The following is an 18,253-nucleotide window of genomic DNA, read 5'->3' as shown; positions in this document are numbered from 1 at the left end:
CCCCTACCTCGGAGATTAATGGCCACCCTCTTCGATTAGGGCAGTGGAGAAGACAAGGAGAAGGGGAGGTGGTTAGGGCCAGGAGAGCGTGCCTGGGGCCAAATGCTGCTGCAGCAGGCATGGGAAGGAGAGAAAAACACCTGTCCTCCTGGGCTACTCTTAAACTTTCATAAATCCAATTATCTTGGAATGTGTTCAGTAAGTGGAACAAACAAAAAATGTGGATTTGGCTTTTAACTCCCCAATTCTGTGCCCTTAATTAGCTCACTGAAGTCCAAGAATAATTTGAGGACTCTAACGGCACATTCTCATTTCGTAGAGAAGTCTGTAGGGTTGAATAAGTAGAACTTGTCTGTACTCTGGGTGAAGCCAGGGCTGGAGGAGAGGATGGGTGGAAGATGAGGATGCAATAGTCATCACTTCTGCAAGGATGGTCCCCCTTGGGTGATCTCATCTAACTGGGTCTTGGGAGAACTTTCTTTCAGGAGAGAGGTATCATGACTGTTGTTTTTCCTAATAAAGAAGCTGGGACTTGAAGACATTTGGCACCCCTAACTTTTCCAGTTTTAGGTGGGGTGAGGGGTTTGTAGTTTGTCTCCTCAGCCAGACTGTAAGCAGTTAGAGGACAGGATGTCTCAGTGCTGCATGCTGTCCCCTCCCCCAGGATTTGATGGAGTGCCTCACACAGACCTGCACTGGGTGCTTGTTGAACAGTTAACGTTGAAAACAGGATTCAAGCCAAACTCTTGAAACCATATCTTCTGTCTTCCAGGCTTGTCCTTGACACATATTTTTCCCCCCAAGAGCCTAAATAGTTTTCAGTATCACTTTATCACTTCTCCTTTGTCATTTTCAGCATCTGAAGAACATTCCAGGATGTTACTTTTTATTCATCTTCTCTTGTTTCTCCTCCTTTTATGAATTGATGCTGGGAGTGGAAGTAATATTTGGGTTTCAGCACTAGGGCTGGGGGAAGGATGACAGGATATTTTTTTCCTGTGTGAACTGTTTATGTTATTATAAAGAATGTAGCATTTTAGAGGAAACAAGCCAGGAGTGAACCACTATTATTCTTTGCCCGTTCTAATTTACAAAAACAAAAATGCTTCTCTTTCTGGTAGCATACAACTGCCAACAACCCAAAATGAAGTTGCTTAGAGATGTAAGACCCATGACTGCCATTTGCCTTAGCTTCCTGACATCTTGGAGGCAACCCCAGGAGCTCTGGCTGTTCTAGCTGTTCAAAAATCTCCCCGGGACTCAGGGGTGCATTCAAAGGTAAGCTCCAGTTCTCTTTGAGAGGGCAACATTCCCCTGACCAAGTCATGAATATAACCCTTCTACCCGCAGAGTTTCTGTTTTAACTTTGCCCCTCACTACATCGACAGAGTCCACACTCACATATCATCGAAGATAAGTTTCTGCCTCTTGCAGTCCCTGTGGCCGTTGGAACCTGGAGACCATGGCTCTGTTTGTGGCCGTGACTTGTGGAGAACGTTTTCGGAATTGTTGTGAGCGGCTTTCTAAACAAAAAAACAACACACCAGTCTTTTCAGAAACTGGCCACCTGGCTGAAAGAACAATCCAATGTTTTGTGTTCTCTGTTAGAACTGATGATCCCTTTGTTTAAATACAGAAAAAGAAATACATGCATTCCAGTTCTCATGCTGAGGGCTTTCATGTGTGTTGTCAAATGTCATTCTTTTTTTTTTTTAATTTTTAACATTTATTTATTTTTGAGGGGAGGGGAGGGGCAAAATTTATTTATTTTGAGGGGAGGACAGAGATACAGAATCTGAAGCAGGCTCCAGGCTCTGAACTGTCACTGCAGAGCCGGACGCAGGGCCTGAATTCAGGAACTGTAAGATCATGACCTGAGCCAAAGTCAGATGCTTAACTCACTGAGCCACCCAGGCATCCTTCAAATGTCATTCTTATAACAGTATCAAAAGGGAAGTTCTTGGGGAGCCTGGATGGTTCAGTTGGTTGAACTTCTGACTCTTGATTTCAGCTCAGGTCTTGATCTCAGGGTTGTGAGTTCAAGCCCCGTGTTGGGTTCTGTGCTAGGCATGAAGCTTACAAAAGGGAAGTTCTTAGTTGCCCACTCTCACAGATCCAGAAACTGTGGCTGGCTGAAGTTAAGTAACTTGCTCAAGCTCAAATAACTACTATGGGTGAGGTCTAGGGCTTAGGACTCAAGCCCCTTCTTTCCCCAGTTGGCCAGACCAGTGGTTCCCTAAGGTGACTCTGCATCAGAATCATCAGGGGGTTCCATCAACACACAGACAGCTGCTCCTCTGACCCTGAGTCTAATTTAGATGTGTGGAGTGGGGCCTGAGAACATCTCATTTCTAGCAAGTTCCAGGTGATGCTAATCCAGGAACCAAGGTTTCAGAACTGCTGAGCTATACCCTTGTAAAAGAGAAGTCATTCAGGTCACAAAATGGACTGATTCTCATTAGCTGTCTGTGAAGAGCACGAAAAGCCAAAGGGAATAACTAGAAATGATTTAAAATGTATTTTTAAAAGGAACACTATAGATTTGTGGAAAAATTTAAAAAAATCATATTCCCTAGGGATTCCAATATTTATAGAACACCTATTGTGTGCTAGACCCACGGATAATAAAGCAACTGTCTTTGGTTATGAAATTCAAATGGATTCTTCTGGAACAAACTACAGATACCCACAACATGAATGGATGAATGGAAGTAATGAAAATGTGTTGAGTGTGTACAAATGCTTCTTTAAATATGGACTGATTTTATGTGTAGAGCAAGCCTCTTTGTTGTAAGAGGACCTAGGACTCTGCATTTCCCTTGTGGCACTCGTGACAGTAATTATAGATGTGTATAATCTCCACAGCTAGATTGTGAACTTCACACAGGCACGGACTGAATCTGTTAGATCACCACTGGATCTCCGTTGCTTGACACAGTGCCTGGCACACAGTAAGTACTTGTTCAATAAACGTCTGTTTGGTAAAAGGGTGACTACGTAAAGTCTGTAATTATTTTACAATTCTCTAGACATGGTTGCTTTTATGTTAGGATCTAGAGGTGCAGATAAGTTTGTGTTTTAATTTGAAATGGTTTATTTTTATTCCAGGTTTTTCTAGTAGGGTCTTCTCAGATTCTTTGAGCCTAGAATTGAAGATAATTGCTCCCAAATAAGGGCGCGTAAGTGGGTTAATTTCCTGATGTTACAAGATTTTGGCTCTTGCCAGACCTACTACCAACTTTTTTACCTCTTTAATTCATGAGATAGAACATTAAATACTGCCTCCCCCATCTTTTTTTGAACAGCCCTATTCTCATGTCTCATCTCTCTCCCTGCCTCACAAAGCCCCACTGGTTTTCATAGCATGGTGACCTGAGAGAATTCGGGGAAGAGTTTGGAGTTAAATAATGCGCCCCAGAGGATGCATGATCCAGGGCTACCAGCTGTTAAGTGGAGTAGCAGGAAAGAGGAACTAACATTTGGTGTTAGTTGCATAGGTATCTGTATGTGTTCTTCACATACAGATATGTTCTTCAGATAGTACTGGCTCATTTAAATCTTTCTGCCACCATTTCACAAATGAAACTGGCTCAGAGAGATGATGCAACTGGCCCCGAATCACATTTTGACTAAGATACGAAGTTAGACAGACTTGGACCCAAGTCCCCACCGTCCCCCAGGGGAGTGCAGGCAGCTGGAATCACCCTTAAGAAGGTCACTGGAAAAGGGGTGGGGGTAGGGGTCCCATACTGCCGCCACTTTACCAGTTACCAAGGGTGGAGTGGGAGTCCCACAGTTTTGGCCTGGGGTTTCAGTCCCAGATTTCACTCTGTCCTGGGGTAAGGAATCTTTCCAAATAATAAGGTTGGTTGGTTTCAAACTCCCAATTTATATTGTCCTGGGGTAGTATTACTATGGGGCCGTTTCTTTTTAGAGTGGGAAATGAAATCCTGCAAAGAGGTTTCTTAAGCAAAAGAGGCTTCAAATGCCTCCTCTGGTTTCTTCTTCTGTAGTTCTCTGTGGGAAGGGGTAAAGGGGTGTGCTCATTCACCAGGCCTTCCCAGAGCAGAATTTAGGAATTCTTGAGGGACCTCAAGCATGTGTTTAGACTGTGCTGGGCTAAAGACAGATGAGTATAGGGGTGTGCTCAATTTCATTTTTATTTTCATTGGGAGAGGAAGAGAATGAACATACTGTGAGGTCTCCGGCATGAGACTGCAGCTGGTTCTCAGCCTTATGCTTTTTGTTGGAGGAGGCGGAAGTGAACAAACCGTTGCCATTTGATCTGCTGGAAGAAGTTAAGTCCTCGCTGGAGTATTTGTGTTTAGATGCATCAGACAGGGGCGAGATGGGTGACCGGAGCATTTTTTCATTTTTATTTATTGGTATTGCCAAGCTGAAAAAGGAAATCACAGTAATGGAATGTCACACAGTCAGCACAGGGAAAGGTAAATGTTTTATATATGACCCAAACCTCTCATTTAAAACCTGCTGGTAGGAAGGCGTTTATTGGGAATTATTATACCAGGAAACAATTTTATGGCATTAGGACCATAACGGACAATAAGTAAATTTTACTCATTGTTTCTTTACTTGTCTTATCAGGATGAATAATAATTCTGGTGCTAAATGACTAAGAATAATAAGATTTTCATTTTCTGAGTATTTCATCCAAGGATCTCAAAATACACAACAAACAACTTACTGTTTTCCTGACAAGCCTAAGCAGCAAGTAATGGGAAAGGCAATCAAATGATGTACAAGTGGTCTACTTCTAAAAGGACTTTTGCTAACACCTGAGCTTGTACTAATTATTATATGGAGAATAACAGAATCACAGAATAATCTGCAAAGCATATGAGGCCAACTTTCAATTGTTAGGCTTCTGGGATAAGCAGGCATTGATTCAAATAAACACAGAATAGAAAACTGTTATTAAAAATTACATTCTCTGATTCCTAGCTCCTTATTTTATCTTCAGAACTAATTGTTTAAGCCAGAGGAAGACAAATACATATAATTTCACTTACATGTAGAATCTAAAAAAACAAAACAAATGAACAAACAAAAAACTGAAACAGACTCATAAATACAGAGAACAAACTGGTGGCTGTTGGACAGGAGGGAGGTGTGGGTAAAATAGGTGAAGGGGATTAGGAGGTACAGACTTTCAGTTATAAAATAAATGAGTTGCGGGGATAAAAAGTCAGTAACACTGTTAATAGCTTTGTATGGTGACAGATGGTGACCACACTTATCATGATGAGCATTTCATAATGTTGAATCACTATGTTATATAGCTAAAACTAACATAATACTGTATGTCAACTATAATTCAATTAAAACAAAAAATAAAAAAAAAAGAATGAAACTATTGTCTATGTCTGAATATAACTCCCCCCCCAAATTAACCATCAGAAAAGGGAGTCACTTGTGTTTGAATCTTTGCAATGTATGTTATATTGATAGGGCTCTCTCCATTACTTTGCCCTGAAAAAAAAAAACAACAACAACAACAACAACAACAAAAAAAAAACTGAGGAAAGATACAATAACCTGAAATAAACTCAAACACTGTTAATTTGGGATGCTCACAGAAGTCACTTGACAAAGGCAGTTTAAAAAAAAAAGGTAAATCCATTTAACAAAGACTTAGTCACTATTCCTGCAGTCATTACTTCTTAATTGCATGTGTTGGCTATCACTGCAAACAAGCCATTAAAGTCACTTCAAAAAGCAATTTCCTTAGTTGGTGGTCACAGTGTAGAAATTACAAACACAGGCCTCTAGAACAGATAATAAAGCCAAGGTTCTTAATGTTAAAGTAACGAGGTTCTTAGTGTTATGCAAATAGATCTGTGTAGGGGTAGAATTTCTGGTGATAGCTTTCTGGCACAAAAAATACCATGCATCTAACAACGCAGAAGTGAGAAGATGTGTTCTGGAAAACTCCCTCGGGCAAGTCAAAAGTGGCTCAGTTGATGATGACAAAGACACTGATGCTGAAGATAGATGTGACCAGTCTATATATAATTGTGTCTTGACATGTGAGTGAAGAAAGTCATGTTTATAAATTTCTATTATTTTTCATATTATGTGATTTTAAATGCTCATAGAAAACTAAATTACTACATTAAGTGTTGTCACGGACATAGGATTATTTCTTCATCATTATAAGTTTACATATTCAAGCTGACCAAAAAAGCTTTCTTTGGATATCCTCTTTGGGATAGGTGACCACCTTACTCCAGAGGTACACTGACCACCTTTCCTAGAAAGAACTCAAAGCACTTTTATATGCAAGTGTCATTATGTATCATAAATAAAACTATCAGAGCCAGCAGGCTCTGCCCGGCAAAGGCTCTAGAGCAAGAGTTCCTGGGGTTTGTGAACTTGGATGGAAAAAAGTTACATCTTCATTTTCATTAACTTCTCACTGAAACTGAACATTTCCAGAGTAGTGGTTTAGCAGGAGTATTATTAGCAATGCCTGTGATTGTGTCATCAGGAGAAATCACAGACATTTTTGTGTCATGTTCCAGTTGTTGCAGACAACTTGAAATATTGTTTATATTCATCGCTACTTAGAAATCATGGCAGTTACTAGATCTGCTAGAAAGATTTTCAGTGCATTAAGAAAGAAGCATGTATAGAACCATATCGCACATTTAAGACATTTTGGAACCACACGTCCCCCATTTGCATTTTCTCAGTATTTTGGGATACCACCCGCTAGGCACAGAGCACTGTGGACTAGGCCAGCTCGCGTCTGCACGCTCCCTCTTGCTCAGACCTTCAAGAGTCCTCGCCTTCCTTCCCAAGGTGACTCTGACACTGCAGTGGGCCGGTGCTCGTGTGCCCTCGCTCTCCAATTTCCTCTCCGAGTTTTAGTACTGCTCTACATCTTCTCCTAACCTTTCAGTTTACATTTTTATGTGTTGTGCTGAAACATTAATCTCCCCTTAAAAATTCCATGTACACAGTCAGGGAGAGTGAGGAGTGTCTTAGCAGAGGAAAAGTGGTTTCTGAGCTGTGGTATTTCTAAATGGAAAGAGCTTCTATGACTGATGATAAGCTACTCACTTCTAATAAATATCAGGGACCTTGCCTTGCTAGAAAGCCATTTGTCATGGAGGGTATTTGGTGCACAGTGGGTCCATCTGGAACCCCTTTAGAGGAGTGACTGGGTGCCGTTTAACCTTGGAGACACAGATCCTGCCTAATGCCACAGTTTTAGTCTATATCCAAGAGACTCCATCCAAGTTTATATTTCTTTGTCCCTCTGTATAATAAGCTTACTGTTCTTACAGGTTTAGTGGCTATTAAAATCATGGTTTGAAAATTTAGTTACTGAGTCTTCAGAGGGAAAGTGTGTCTTTGAGAGTACAGAACTGAGTGTTAACTAGTAACCGGTCTTTTGTTACAGAGAAGTACTGACACTATACCTGGGGCTGTGACATGAGCACACATTCAGGCATAATTATTAGCCTTAGTTTAAATCAGGAGAATCAAGTCTGAAGACCCAGACCAGAGCAGTCATTAAACAATCGGACTCTCCTCCAATATGATACATGACTTTCAGACCCAGAGATCCTTCCGGCTCACTGTAACTCCAGTGGAACATGCATACCTGTTGATGTTCATGCTGCAGTGGTTCGCGGATAAAGTATTATTGGCAGAGGCAGTCAGTCGTGAAGAGCTCTCTTTCTCTCCCTGGGCCTTCTTGACCTCCCTGTAGTCATCTTCGTTGTCACACTGCATGGGAATAAGCAAAAACCAATCAGCTTTGGATTTCAAGGGATCATAATAGATCCCATCACAACCTTCCACACAGTGAGGGCTCCCGGGAGACCAGCTTACTCGGCTTCTCTGGAAGAGTATCCCAAGCAGCAGTATGGTTGCAATGTTCTTGCCTCTGTTCTAGGTTCCCAGTCAGCTCCTCCACCAACAAGGATGAAATCTGTCAGTTTTACTGTTGACAGTTTATTGAGAGGAAGAGCGTGACACCATGGTCAACATTAGGGAGGGAACAATGTGAATGATGAAAATTGGTCTACCATCAACACATCTGAATCAGCTCTCCAAAAAAGACCTGTTCTTTTTTTTATTTTTATTTTTTAAATATTTTTTTTAATGTTTATTTATTTTTGAGAGAGAGACAGAGCATGAGTGGGGGAGGAGCAGAGAGAGGGAGACACAGAATCCGAAGCAGGCTCCAGGCTCTGAGCTGTCAGCACAGAGCCCGACGCGGGGCTTGAACCCACGAACTGTGAGATCATGACCTGAGCCGAAGGCGAATGCTTAACCGACTGAGTCACCCAGGTGCCCCAAAAAAGACCTGTTCTGAATTGACACTGCACCTTCAGTGTCTCTCATTTTGGCATTTCTTGGTATCTGAATAAAGTATGACAACCGTGTCCTGGGCTTAATGCCATAATGGCTTTTATGAATTTCAAGCAAAGGTTGTTACCTCTTGGTGTCTTAATTCTAGTGAACAATTACTATCCATGACATCTTACAATCCTTAATGTACCCTTTTATAAAATAGTATTTTGATTGAATTCTTGTTTCCACAATCGTGTTTATACGTGTATTAGGGTGCAATGGCAAATGCACTCAACAAAGCTCCACTGCTGGTGAGAAAGTAGAAACACAGTTAACAATATATTTAGGGCTCTCAGCAGTGTTTTCCAGGAGACAAGCACTGGCTTCCAAGATAGAAAGACTTTGACCTCTTTCTAGCTGGGATTGTCACACAGCCTCTGTCACAGGATCCCAGATGCTCACACCGAAACTGTACCCAGGGAAGGCCCAAACCAAAGCTCTGAATCTCCATTTCTGCTCCAGGGTTCCAGCAGGGCTAGACTCTGCACCTTTGGGAGCTGGGTCTGTAGTGTCCCAGTACTGGGGTCTTAATACCCCAAATGCTTAGGGAAGATTGCTATGAAAATGTTCTTTCACTTCTCTGTATCTGTATTTAATGACGATTCATTAGATCTTATGAGGAGAGATGGGTGTCAGGCTTAGTGTAAATGAAATTTCATAAGTTAAGAATTTTTAAAAAGGCCATGAGTAATAAAATTACTTAAATATAGAATATTATAGAATTTGTATGTCTTTCTGCACATCTCTATGTATGCTTATACAGCTATATGTATTTTCAATATATGTTTATCAATATCTAGATGTGTACATTTCTTCTTCTTTTTTTTTTAACGTTTATTTATTTTTGAGACAGAGAGACAAAGCATGAACGGGGGAGGGTCAGAGAGAGGGAGACACAGAATCTGAAACAGGCTCCAGGCTCTGAGCTGTCAGCACAGAGCCCGACGCGGGGCTCAAACTCACGGACCGCGAGATCGTGACCCGAGCCGAAGTCAGCCACTTAACCGACTGAGCCACCCAGGCGCCCCATCTAGATGTGTACGTTTCTTATATAACTATGTTTCTCTCTCTCTCTCTCTCTCTCTCTCTCTCTCTCTCTCCATCAGTCTATCCATTTACCCATCAATCCAACATGTAATGGGAGGGTGGGGTATCTAGAGGGAAACAGGAGGGAAGAGGGGTAGGGAAGTAGTGAGCTAACTCATATTATATGAATTATATGGCCTGAATTATCTGACAATTACATCACTGAATTATATGGTCTGAACCTTATACCACCTCTGCAAAGATATCACTACTTCACAAACGAAGAAAGTGGAAGTACCGAGAAGGTAAGGTCACCTGTTATTTTTACCCAGAAGGCTGGTGCCGACTACATCAAAAAGACAACAAAAGCAAAAATAAACAAGTAGGACTATATCAAACTGTGATAAAGCTTCTGCACAGCATAGAAAACCATCAATAAAACAAAAAGGCAACCTACAGAATGGGAGAAGATATTTGTAAATATATATCTGATAAGGAGTTAGTATCTAAAACATATAAAGAACTTATACAACTTGATTGCTAAAACGCAACCCAATTAAACAATGGGCAGGGAATCTGAACAGACATTTTTCCAAAGAAGCCATACAGATGGCCAACAAAGAAATGAAAAGATCCTCAATATCACTAATCATCAGGCAAATGCAAATCAAAACCACAGTAAGATCACTTCATACCTGTCAGAATTGCTAAAATAAAAAAACTCAAGTGTTGGCAAGGATGTGGAGAAAAGGGAATCCTCCTGTACTGCAGGTGGGAATGCAAATTGGTACAGCCACTGTGGAAAACAGTATGGAGTTTCCTCAAAAAATTAAAACTAGAACTAGCATATGATTCAGTAATTCCACCTTGCGGATTTATCTGAAGAAAAGGAAAAATACTAACTCAGAAAGATATTATTCAACCCCATGTTCACTGCAGTATTATTCACAACAGCCAAGACATGAAAACAACATAAATGTCTATCAATTGATGAATGGATAAAGAAGATGTGGGATGTGTGTGGGTGTGTGTGTATCTATATCTATATGTTAACTATATGTACAATAGAATATTATTTAGTCATAAAAAATGAAATCTTGCCATTTGTAACAATGTGGATGGAACTTGAGGGCATTTTACTAAGTGAGATAAGTCAGACAGAAAAAAAGATAAATACCATATGATCTCACTTAAATGTAGAATCTAAAAACAACCCCCCCCAAACTAAAAACAGCCTGAGTTTATATATAGAGAATAGATAGGTGGTTGCCTGAGGTGGAGGGTAAGAGGTGGGAAAATGGGAGAAGGAGGTCAAAATGTACAAATTTCCAGTTATAAAATGAATAAGTCAGGGAGATATAATCTACAGCACAGTCACTATAGTTAACAAGAACATTCTCATGAAAAAAAATTGTAGCTATGCATAGTGATGGATATTAACTGGACTTCTTGGGATAATCATTTTGCAATATATAGAAAAACTGCATTGTTGCATTATACACCTGAAACTAATATAATGTTCTGTCAATTATACCTCCAAAAATAAAACTGAAAAAAAAAAAGCAAGAAAAGAGTAATGTGATAAAGTATCAAAGTAGAAAACATTTCCCTGGGTGTCAAAGTCTCTCTCTTGACCTATCATGGTGGTGTTTGTTTATGATTTCAACTTGTGTTCCTTGAGGCATGGGGATCTGAGGGGGTGCAGGCCGACTGAAGTGTCTGGGGCCGGTCCTACAACTGTATGCATGTGCATGGCCCAACAGTAGAGGTTTCCCCCTGTCTGCCAGTTATATAGGGATGGGGATGTCCAGTCAGGCATTTCCCCTTTCCACAGTCCAATGCCAAACCCAAGGTGAACCTGCAACCACTATGAGATTGTAGTTCCCCCCTGAGACCATTCAGGCCCTGGATTAGAGTTGGGTGAGATGCCTATCTTGACCCCGACTATCACTGCACCTGTGCCTTGGCCTCTGGGGACTTGGGGGTGCAGCACAGGTCCTGGAAGGAGATGGGGACTGGACATGCTTCACCATGTTGCCAGAAGTATTTCAGTATGGGAGTGATGATGAAAACTTTCCCTGTATGCAGTTTTGCTAACTTTGGAATGCAAAGGGGCCAAAGGGCTGGGCAGAAACCTGTCCTGGGGAAATAGGGAGGAGGTGGGGACCACATGTGAGTCACAGCTCCATGGGCCCCCAGTCATGCTCTACTGTCCCACTGCGCTTCACTTAACAACACAAATTCAGAGATAAAATGAATTTCAAGATGGCAACTGCAAGAATTAAATTCCAAGTATAGAGCCCTTCTGGGCAGGGGCCCTGTGGGGAAACTACTACACAAACCTGAGACTAATTTTTTATTCGAAGACCCTGGAGCCAGACAGCCTGGGTTCATTCCTAGCTCTTCCCCTTATCACCTATGTGAACCTAGGGCAAGATGCTTTAGGCTTTCTGAGCTTCAGTTTCCTCATCTATAAAATGGGCATGACAAAAATATTTGGCTTATAAAGTTGCAAGGACTAAATAATTTAATATGTACAAAGTGCTTAGAATAGCATCTCTTGTGGGGACATATGTACATTAACTATTGTTAGTGATTTTGTCCTAAATTTGGAACCATCCATGATATTGCAATCTTTGGTTTGTTACTCATGTTGTTTTTCGCTGTGGCCCAAGTTACTTTTGAAGGTAACAGTAACAGAAGATAAAACTCCTCAAAATTGGTTCTAATTTAATTTATGATTACGTTATTCCTGCCCTCAAAAGTCTGCAAACACTGCTGAATATCTGGGTCTGCTTCCAGATGTGTATCCAGCTCTCCCTGCACTCGAGCCACCTTTCTTACTCCATGCCTTCCTTGTTCGTCCTGTTTCCCTTTTTTGGTGCCACATCATCCTCTCTGATTACTCAGTGTCCCTCCTCTTCAGGGACCTGTTCCCAGGCCGTTTTCCCCCCAGAGTTCTCCTTGGTCAAGGCTACTGGGAGCAGCTGCTGCTGGTTCTGAAACTAACGTTCCTCTCACTGGGCACATCCACCCACAGCCTGGTGTCTGGCACTTCTGTTTCATGTTTCACCCCAGTCACAGCGTTAAATTCTATGAGGCTATTTGGCTTTGTAGTCCATGACTGACCAATGCCACTCTATCACTTCCAGCAAAGGGTGGGATTCACCATGTGTTCAGCTTTTCTACTGGCCCAGCATCGAGCTTGCCTCTGCACATGCTTGATAAAGATTTTCTGTATGCCCACTTCACCATGCAGTGGGACAGGGCTTAATTATAATGATAAAATGGGGATATCAATGGTGTTTCCCTCATCAAGTGGTTCTAAGGATGTAACTGAGTTAATCTCTGTCAAGTATGTAAGTGTGGCATATACAAAGTACTATAGGAATGTTTGTTGAGTAGGACACACATAAAACTGCTGCCTGTACATTGCAGGCCAGCAGCCCATGTGGGCTTTAACACCTCCCCACAACTCACAACACAAGGGAAAGCCCTCCCTGCCTGCCATGCCCTCAGCCCCAGGCCTACCTTGCGTTTCCTCTTGGATTTTGGCAAAGCCTTTTCGGCAGGAGTGTCAGATGGATGGCTGGGCTGCGCACTCTCAGCGTCCTTGGCTGCAGGAGCATTCAAGACCCCTGGCTCCTGGGGCAGGTGTTCTGGGATCCTGGACAGGAGGGTCAGGTCAATTTTGACCCAGAGAGACCTGACCTCATCACTGTCCTTCAAGGGGGAGAGAAGTTCATTCCGGCCGAAAGGGACCAGTGTGTAGAACTGCTCCTCCAGCTCCTTGGCAATGTCACTGGTGGTCCTGGCGTTGATGGAGCCTACGGGGGCCCGGGGGCCCCCACCGCTGCTGATGCTGTTGGCAGCCTCCTTTAGTCTCTGCTCACTCCCCGAGGCGGCGGCTGCGGCGGCCACAGCCTGCGCTTTGGACAGAGGGTATTCCTCCTGCTCCGATTCCAGGTCTGAGTCCGAGGAGGAGGACGAAGATGACGACTCTGTCTCTATGAACTCCTTGGATTTGGGGACGATGCGGCTCAGCCCCCGCGTGCGGCGCTTCTCGCAGGTCACGGAGGAGCGCAGCTCCTTGCGGTGGCTCGTTCTGCTGTTGCCACAGGGCCTGGTTTTGGTGGGCTCCGGGGGGATCACCACGCTTGCCCCCAGCGCGTCGGCGGCTGCTGGCTCCTCGGGCCGGTGGCAGTTGGCACCGTCGCCGGCGGAGGTCCTCTCCGTGCGCCTGGTGGGCTTCTTGCCCGCAGACCTCCGCGCAGGCGCGGGTGCGCTCTCGGCGGGTGTGCCGGGTACAGCGGGCGGCTGGGCAGCTGTGGTCACAGCCACAGCCACGGCCGCAGGTGGAGACTTCTGCTTCACTCCTTTGCTCCCCGGGGCCTTGTTCGCTGTCCTTGGCCTCTGCTCCTCCTTGCAGGTGCTCTTGAGGTCCTTCTCTCTCAGGCTGGTTTGGCAACCGTCGGGAAGTTTCCCACAGTCCTGCACTTCGTCTTTGGCCGGGGTGTAGTATTGATTGCTCTCTGGCCCGTGGCTTTCATTTTGGATCAGGATAGGCGGCTTGTGGGGATTAACTTTGTTCAGCCATTTATCCAGCTGCCACTTGTTAGAGGACGCTGGTTCGGCCTAAAAGCAGAAAACCGGCAACAAACAGAACATCTTTTATTAGACTTACTTAAAACGGGCTTGGCTGTTTTTAATCTTCACTTACCCGATAGGTGTGTGCGCAGAAAAACAACGGGCTGTGAGCAGAAGGAAAACGGAAGCAGTTGGTGTGTGTAGTGAAGCTGTACCAGCACACAGGATGGGGTGGTGGGGGCCCTTTTCTGTCCCACTGAATATGTCAGCGCAGTAGTATGAAGAGTATTTGGAAAAAATAAGGAGAGAGCCCCGTGCTTAATGAGAACCCATTTCCAGCACTTTTGAGTGTTACACAATGTATATTTCTTATAATTATACACACATACCTAGACTTGAGATTTCAAGGAAAGTTAACTGGGGAATAGTTTGGGGGCCCTGAGTATTAAAGCACTCATTTTTTGTTAAGACTAAAAAATTTAGAGGAAATTAAAAGAGGGGGCTAGGGGTGCCTGGATTGCTCAGTCGGTTAAGCGTCCGACTTCAGCTCAGGTAATGATCTCACGGTTTGTGGATTTGAGCCCACATCAGGCTCTGTGCTGACAGCTCAGAGCCTGGAGCCTGCTTCAGATTTTGTGCCTCCCTCCTTTTCTGCCCCTCCCCCATTCATGCTCTATTTCTCTCACTCTCAAAAATAAATAAACATTTAAAAAAATTAAAAAAAAAAGAGGGGGCTAAGTGGAACCTATAATCCCAAGCAATTAACATATGATTTACGTGGTGAAGGCAAGTAGGGCACAGTCATTTAACAGTAGAAGCTATAACTTTGGGGAGATGGCTTGTTTAGTGGTAGAGAGCTCCTGATTCAAAGGGAACTCTGTGTGCCCCATATGCTTTGGCAGCTGGACTTGGTTAGTCCATCTTCAGCTTGCTTCTGTCCCACTTTGCTGGAAGTGTTTCAGACACAGAAGTGACGGTGGAAACTTCTGCACACAGTTTTGCTAACTTAGAGCAAATCACAGACATAGATTTTAAACTTTGCCACATGGATTGGTTCCAGAGAGTCAATGAATGCCCTAAAACAGAATGTGAAATGCTGTGTGGATACATTTTTCTGAGAGAGGTCTACAGTTTTCATTCAAGTCTCTAGGTATCTATGGCTCATGAAAAGGTTATGGCTTATAAAAAGGGAATAAATGCTGTTGATTTCCTTTTTTTTATTATTATTTTTTAATATTTATTTAGTTTTTGAGACAGAGACAGAGCATGAACAGGGGAGGGTCAGAGAGAGAGGGAGACACAGAATCCGAAGCAGGCTCCAGGTTCTGAGCTGTCGGCACAGAGCCCGACGCGGGGCTCGAACTCACAGACCGTGAGATCATGACCTGAGCCGAAGTCGGACGCTCAACCGACTGAGCCACCCAGGTGCCCCAATGCTGTTGATTTCTAATAAAAGTCCAATATCCAGTATCTATGATTATTAATAGAAAATAGGTGTATTGGTAAGTGTAAAGCTTTAGCCAGAGTGTTTTCAATTTGTGAAAAGTGAAATGGGGAAAATATTTTCACTATTTAAGGTGATGTATTTTTCCTTCCCTGTGGCCTCCCATGCTCTGAATTTGTGGCATCCATTGTTTCAGGAGACCAGTTTCTAGCCCAGACTAAAAGAAGACATTGCTTAATTTTGCATTTCAAATTTGATTGGCTGAAGTCCAGAGCAAGTCAGGCTTCCTTGCAGGCGAAAAACTTTTTTTAAAAAATTTTAACATAATAATTTCTAAAAGCCTGCTTTTATGAGTCAAAATTTGTCTTTCAACAGAGAGGTCCAGATTGAGAGTGGAACTTGGGGCATAAGCACATGCTGCAAGGATCTGAGGGGAGTGGGGCAGGCAGTCTTGTCCCCGGCTGGGGCTGGGGGAGTCTGGGACATAGCTTAGGACATGGAATGCCTTCGATGGGCCAGAGGAGCCTGGGGCCAAGATGAGAGGACACAGAGTGTGGGCACCAGGCACTAGAGCTGTGGCAGGGACCATGCACATCCTGCTGGTTCCCCCAAAATAGATGAGACCAACTGCACTTTGGGGAACACTAGCACAAGGTTTCCAGAGACTGGGAAGGACAAGTGATATTTCAGTAGGGACCAGCATGAGAATCTGGGGCCCCTCTCCCAGGGCAGTGAGGATGGAGAGGCTTCGCCCTGGGACACAGGTGTGGGAGGTGAAACCCTCATGGCCTCAATGAGGAGTCTGGCCTTCGACTTGACTTTTTGCTTTGTTGGTTTTCATGTACCAAAAGGACCAGGGCTCTACAGCAAGATGCAAAAGAACAAAAAGTTATCATTTTGCACCTCTGGGTTGTTCTGCATAAATTCTGACCTCACCTTATTTTGGCTTCTCCAGAGAAAGGGAACACAGGAACCCTAAGAGCACACCTCGTACATACTGTGGGAGATGCATGCAAGACAGAAAGCAGGACAGCAGGACACAGAACAGCTTTGTGGCCAATGGGAAGCCCTCGCCTTCCCTGGGTTTAGCGGAGTGTGGCTGAAAGCTCATGTGGTGGCAAACAATTTATGGCTTCTGACAGTGTCTCCTCCTTGCCCCATATTTCCCTCACTATGTGACCACTGGCAAGTCAGTGACTTGTGTGCCTCAGCTTCCCTAGTGTCATGGGACACGGTCAATACTAATGGATGCTGAAAGGGCCTCTGGCAGAAAGGGGACACATTTTGGGAGAAGGTAAAAACATTTATGGCTGAGCATGAACTCACACTGGTCCTGCCACCATGTTTAACACTACATCTACCTCGCCCTCACCCCCGCCATCCTGAGCCTTCCACAGCCCACGTGTCTTATGTCAGAGAACACAGACAACTGCCTATGGCCAAAAGCGCAGCTGCACATGGGGAGAGTTGCACTAAAATTTCCTGATGGGAGCATTAACAGTGAAGGGGAGAATTTCATAAATTTAGTATGGGCCCGTTGTCTGATGTGCTTTAGTGTCATTTTTTCCCTGCACTCCACAGCTGAAAACATCAGTCTAAAGTACCATTTTCAACACATCGCTAACTCATACCTCCTTTCTTAAGGATCTACAATGACCTCCTATTGCCTTTCAAAGGAAATCCAAATGCCTTGGGCTGGTTTTCAAGGGCATCTATTATCTCACAGTCATCTTTCACTGCTGAGCAACTACAATGTGCCTCCCACTTTACAGATATCATCTAATCTAATCCATACAAGTAAGAAATATTATCACCCCTAATTTGTAGATGAGGCTCAGAGAGGTTAAGAGACATGTCCAAGGCTGCAGAGCTCCCAGGCATTACCAAGACTAAACCCGTATTTGCTTAAGTTTAAAGATTCTCAATAGCATACTATTTAAGCTTGTCAAATCACTATGTTGTGCACCTGAAACTAATGTAACATTGTGTGTCACCTACTCAAATAAAAACTTTTAGTGTTTATTTATTAGACCTAATCCGCTGCTTTGCCTGATCTCCCATTACTCACTGGCATAGCTTCATGAAAGGGGGACCTCATTCCTTTGAGAAATGTTGCTCTTCAACCTAAAATGACAGAATTAGGTCTAATTTTTCAAGAACACCACTCCAAGCAATACCTGTTGGCCTTTATTATCCTCAACCACATAGTCGTTTTTGTTGTTGTTGTTGTTGTTTTGTTTTGTCTTTTTTTTTAACTGCATAGTCTTGTGATGTTCATATTGATTTCACATGTATGCATCTTGGGTCTTCAACAAAGCCAAACACTTCTTTCAGAGGACCTGAACTCTGTTTTTTTTTTTTTGCATTGTTTGCAGTGTCTGTAACAGGTTAGGGAGGCCAATTGCTGTGCTTTGCTCCTAATAAGAACCACTTACGGGGCGCCTGGGTGGCGTGGTCGGTTAAGCGTCCGACTTCAGCCAGGTCACGATCTCGCGGTCCGTGAGTTCGAGCCCCGCGTCAGGCTCTGGGCTGATGGCTCGGAGCCTGGAGCCTGTTTCCGATTCTGTGTCTCCCTCTCTCTCTGCCCCTCCCCCGTTCATGCTCTGTCTCTCTCTGTCCCAAAAATAAAATAAAAAACGTTGAAAAAAAAAATTAAAAAAAAAAAAAAAAAGAACCACTTACAATGAGCTTTCACTCAAATTATATCCTTTATTCCTCAGAACAGGTTTACAGATTAGGCAGAACAGGAATACCTGTCATTTTTGGGATAAGGCAGTTGTGGCCAAGGAAGCTTCAATGGTGAAGAGCTAA

At 43.4% G+C, this 18,253-nt stretch overlaps 1 protein-coding gene across 3 annotated transcripts in view; it reads right to left on the bottom strand.

Moving 5' to 3' along the window:
• Positions 1–18,253, bottom strand: part of AFF3 (AF4/FMR2 family member 3) — a 567,801-nt gene that overhangs the window by 27,681 nt on the left and 521,867 nt on the right. For all 3 annotated transcript variants that reach the window (XM_042931993.1, XM_042931995.1, XM_042931994.1), the window contains exons 13-16: positions 12,943–14,046; positions 7,631–7,755; positions 4,195–4,396; positions 1,402–1,523 (exon numbers count right to left, since the gene is read on the bottom strand). In XM_042931993.1, the coding sequence (XP_042787927.1) occupies positions 1,402–1,523; positions 4,195–4,396; positions 7,631–7,755; positions 12,943–14,046 (1,553 nt within the window). The remainder of the gene's footprint in view (positions 1–1,401; positions 1,524–4,194; positions 4,397–7,630; positions 7,756–12,942; positions 14,047–18,253) is intronic.

Source organism: Panthera leo, chromosome A3, assembly GCF_018350215.1.
Source record: "Panthera leo isolate Ple1 chromosome A3, P.leo_Ple1_pat1.1, whole genome shotgun sequence".
NCBI classification, from domain to species: Eukaryota; Metazoa; Chordata; class Mammalia; order Carnivora; family Felidae; genus Panthera; species Panthera leo.
This window is presented reverse-complemented; position numbering and strand designations above follow the sequence as displayed.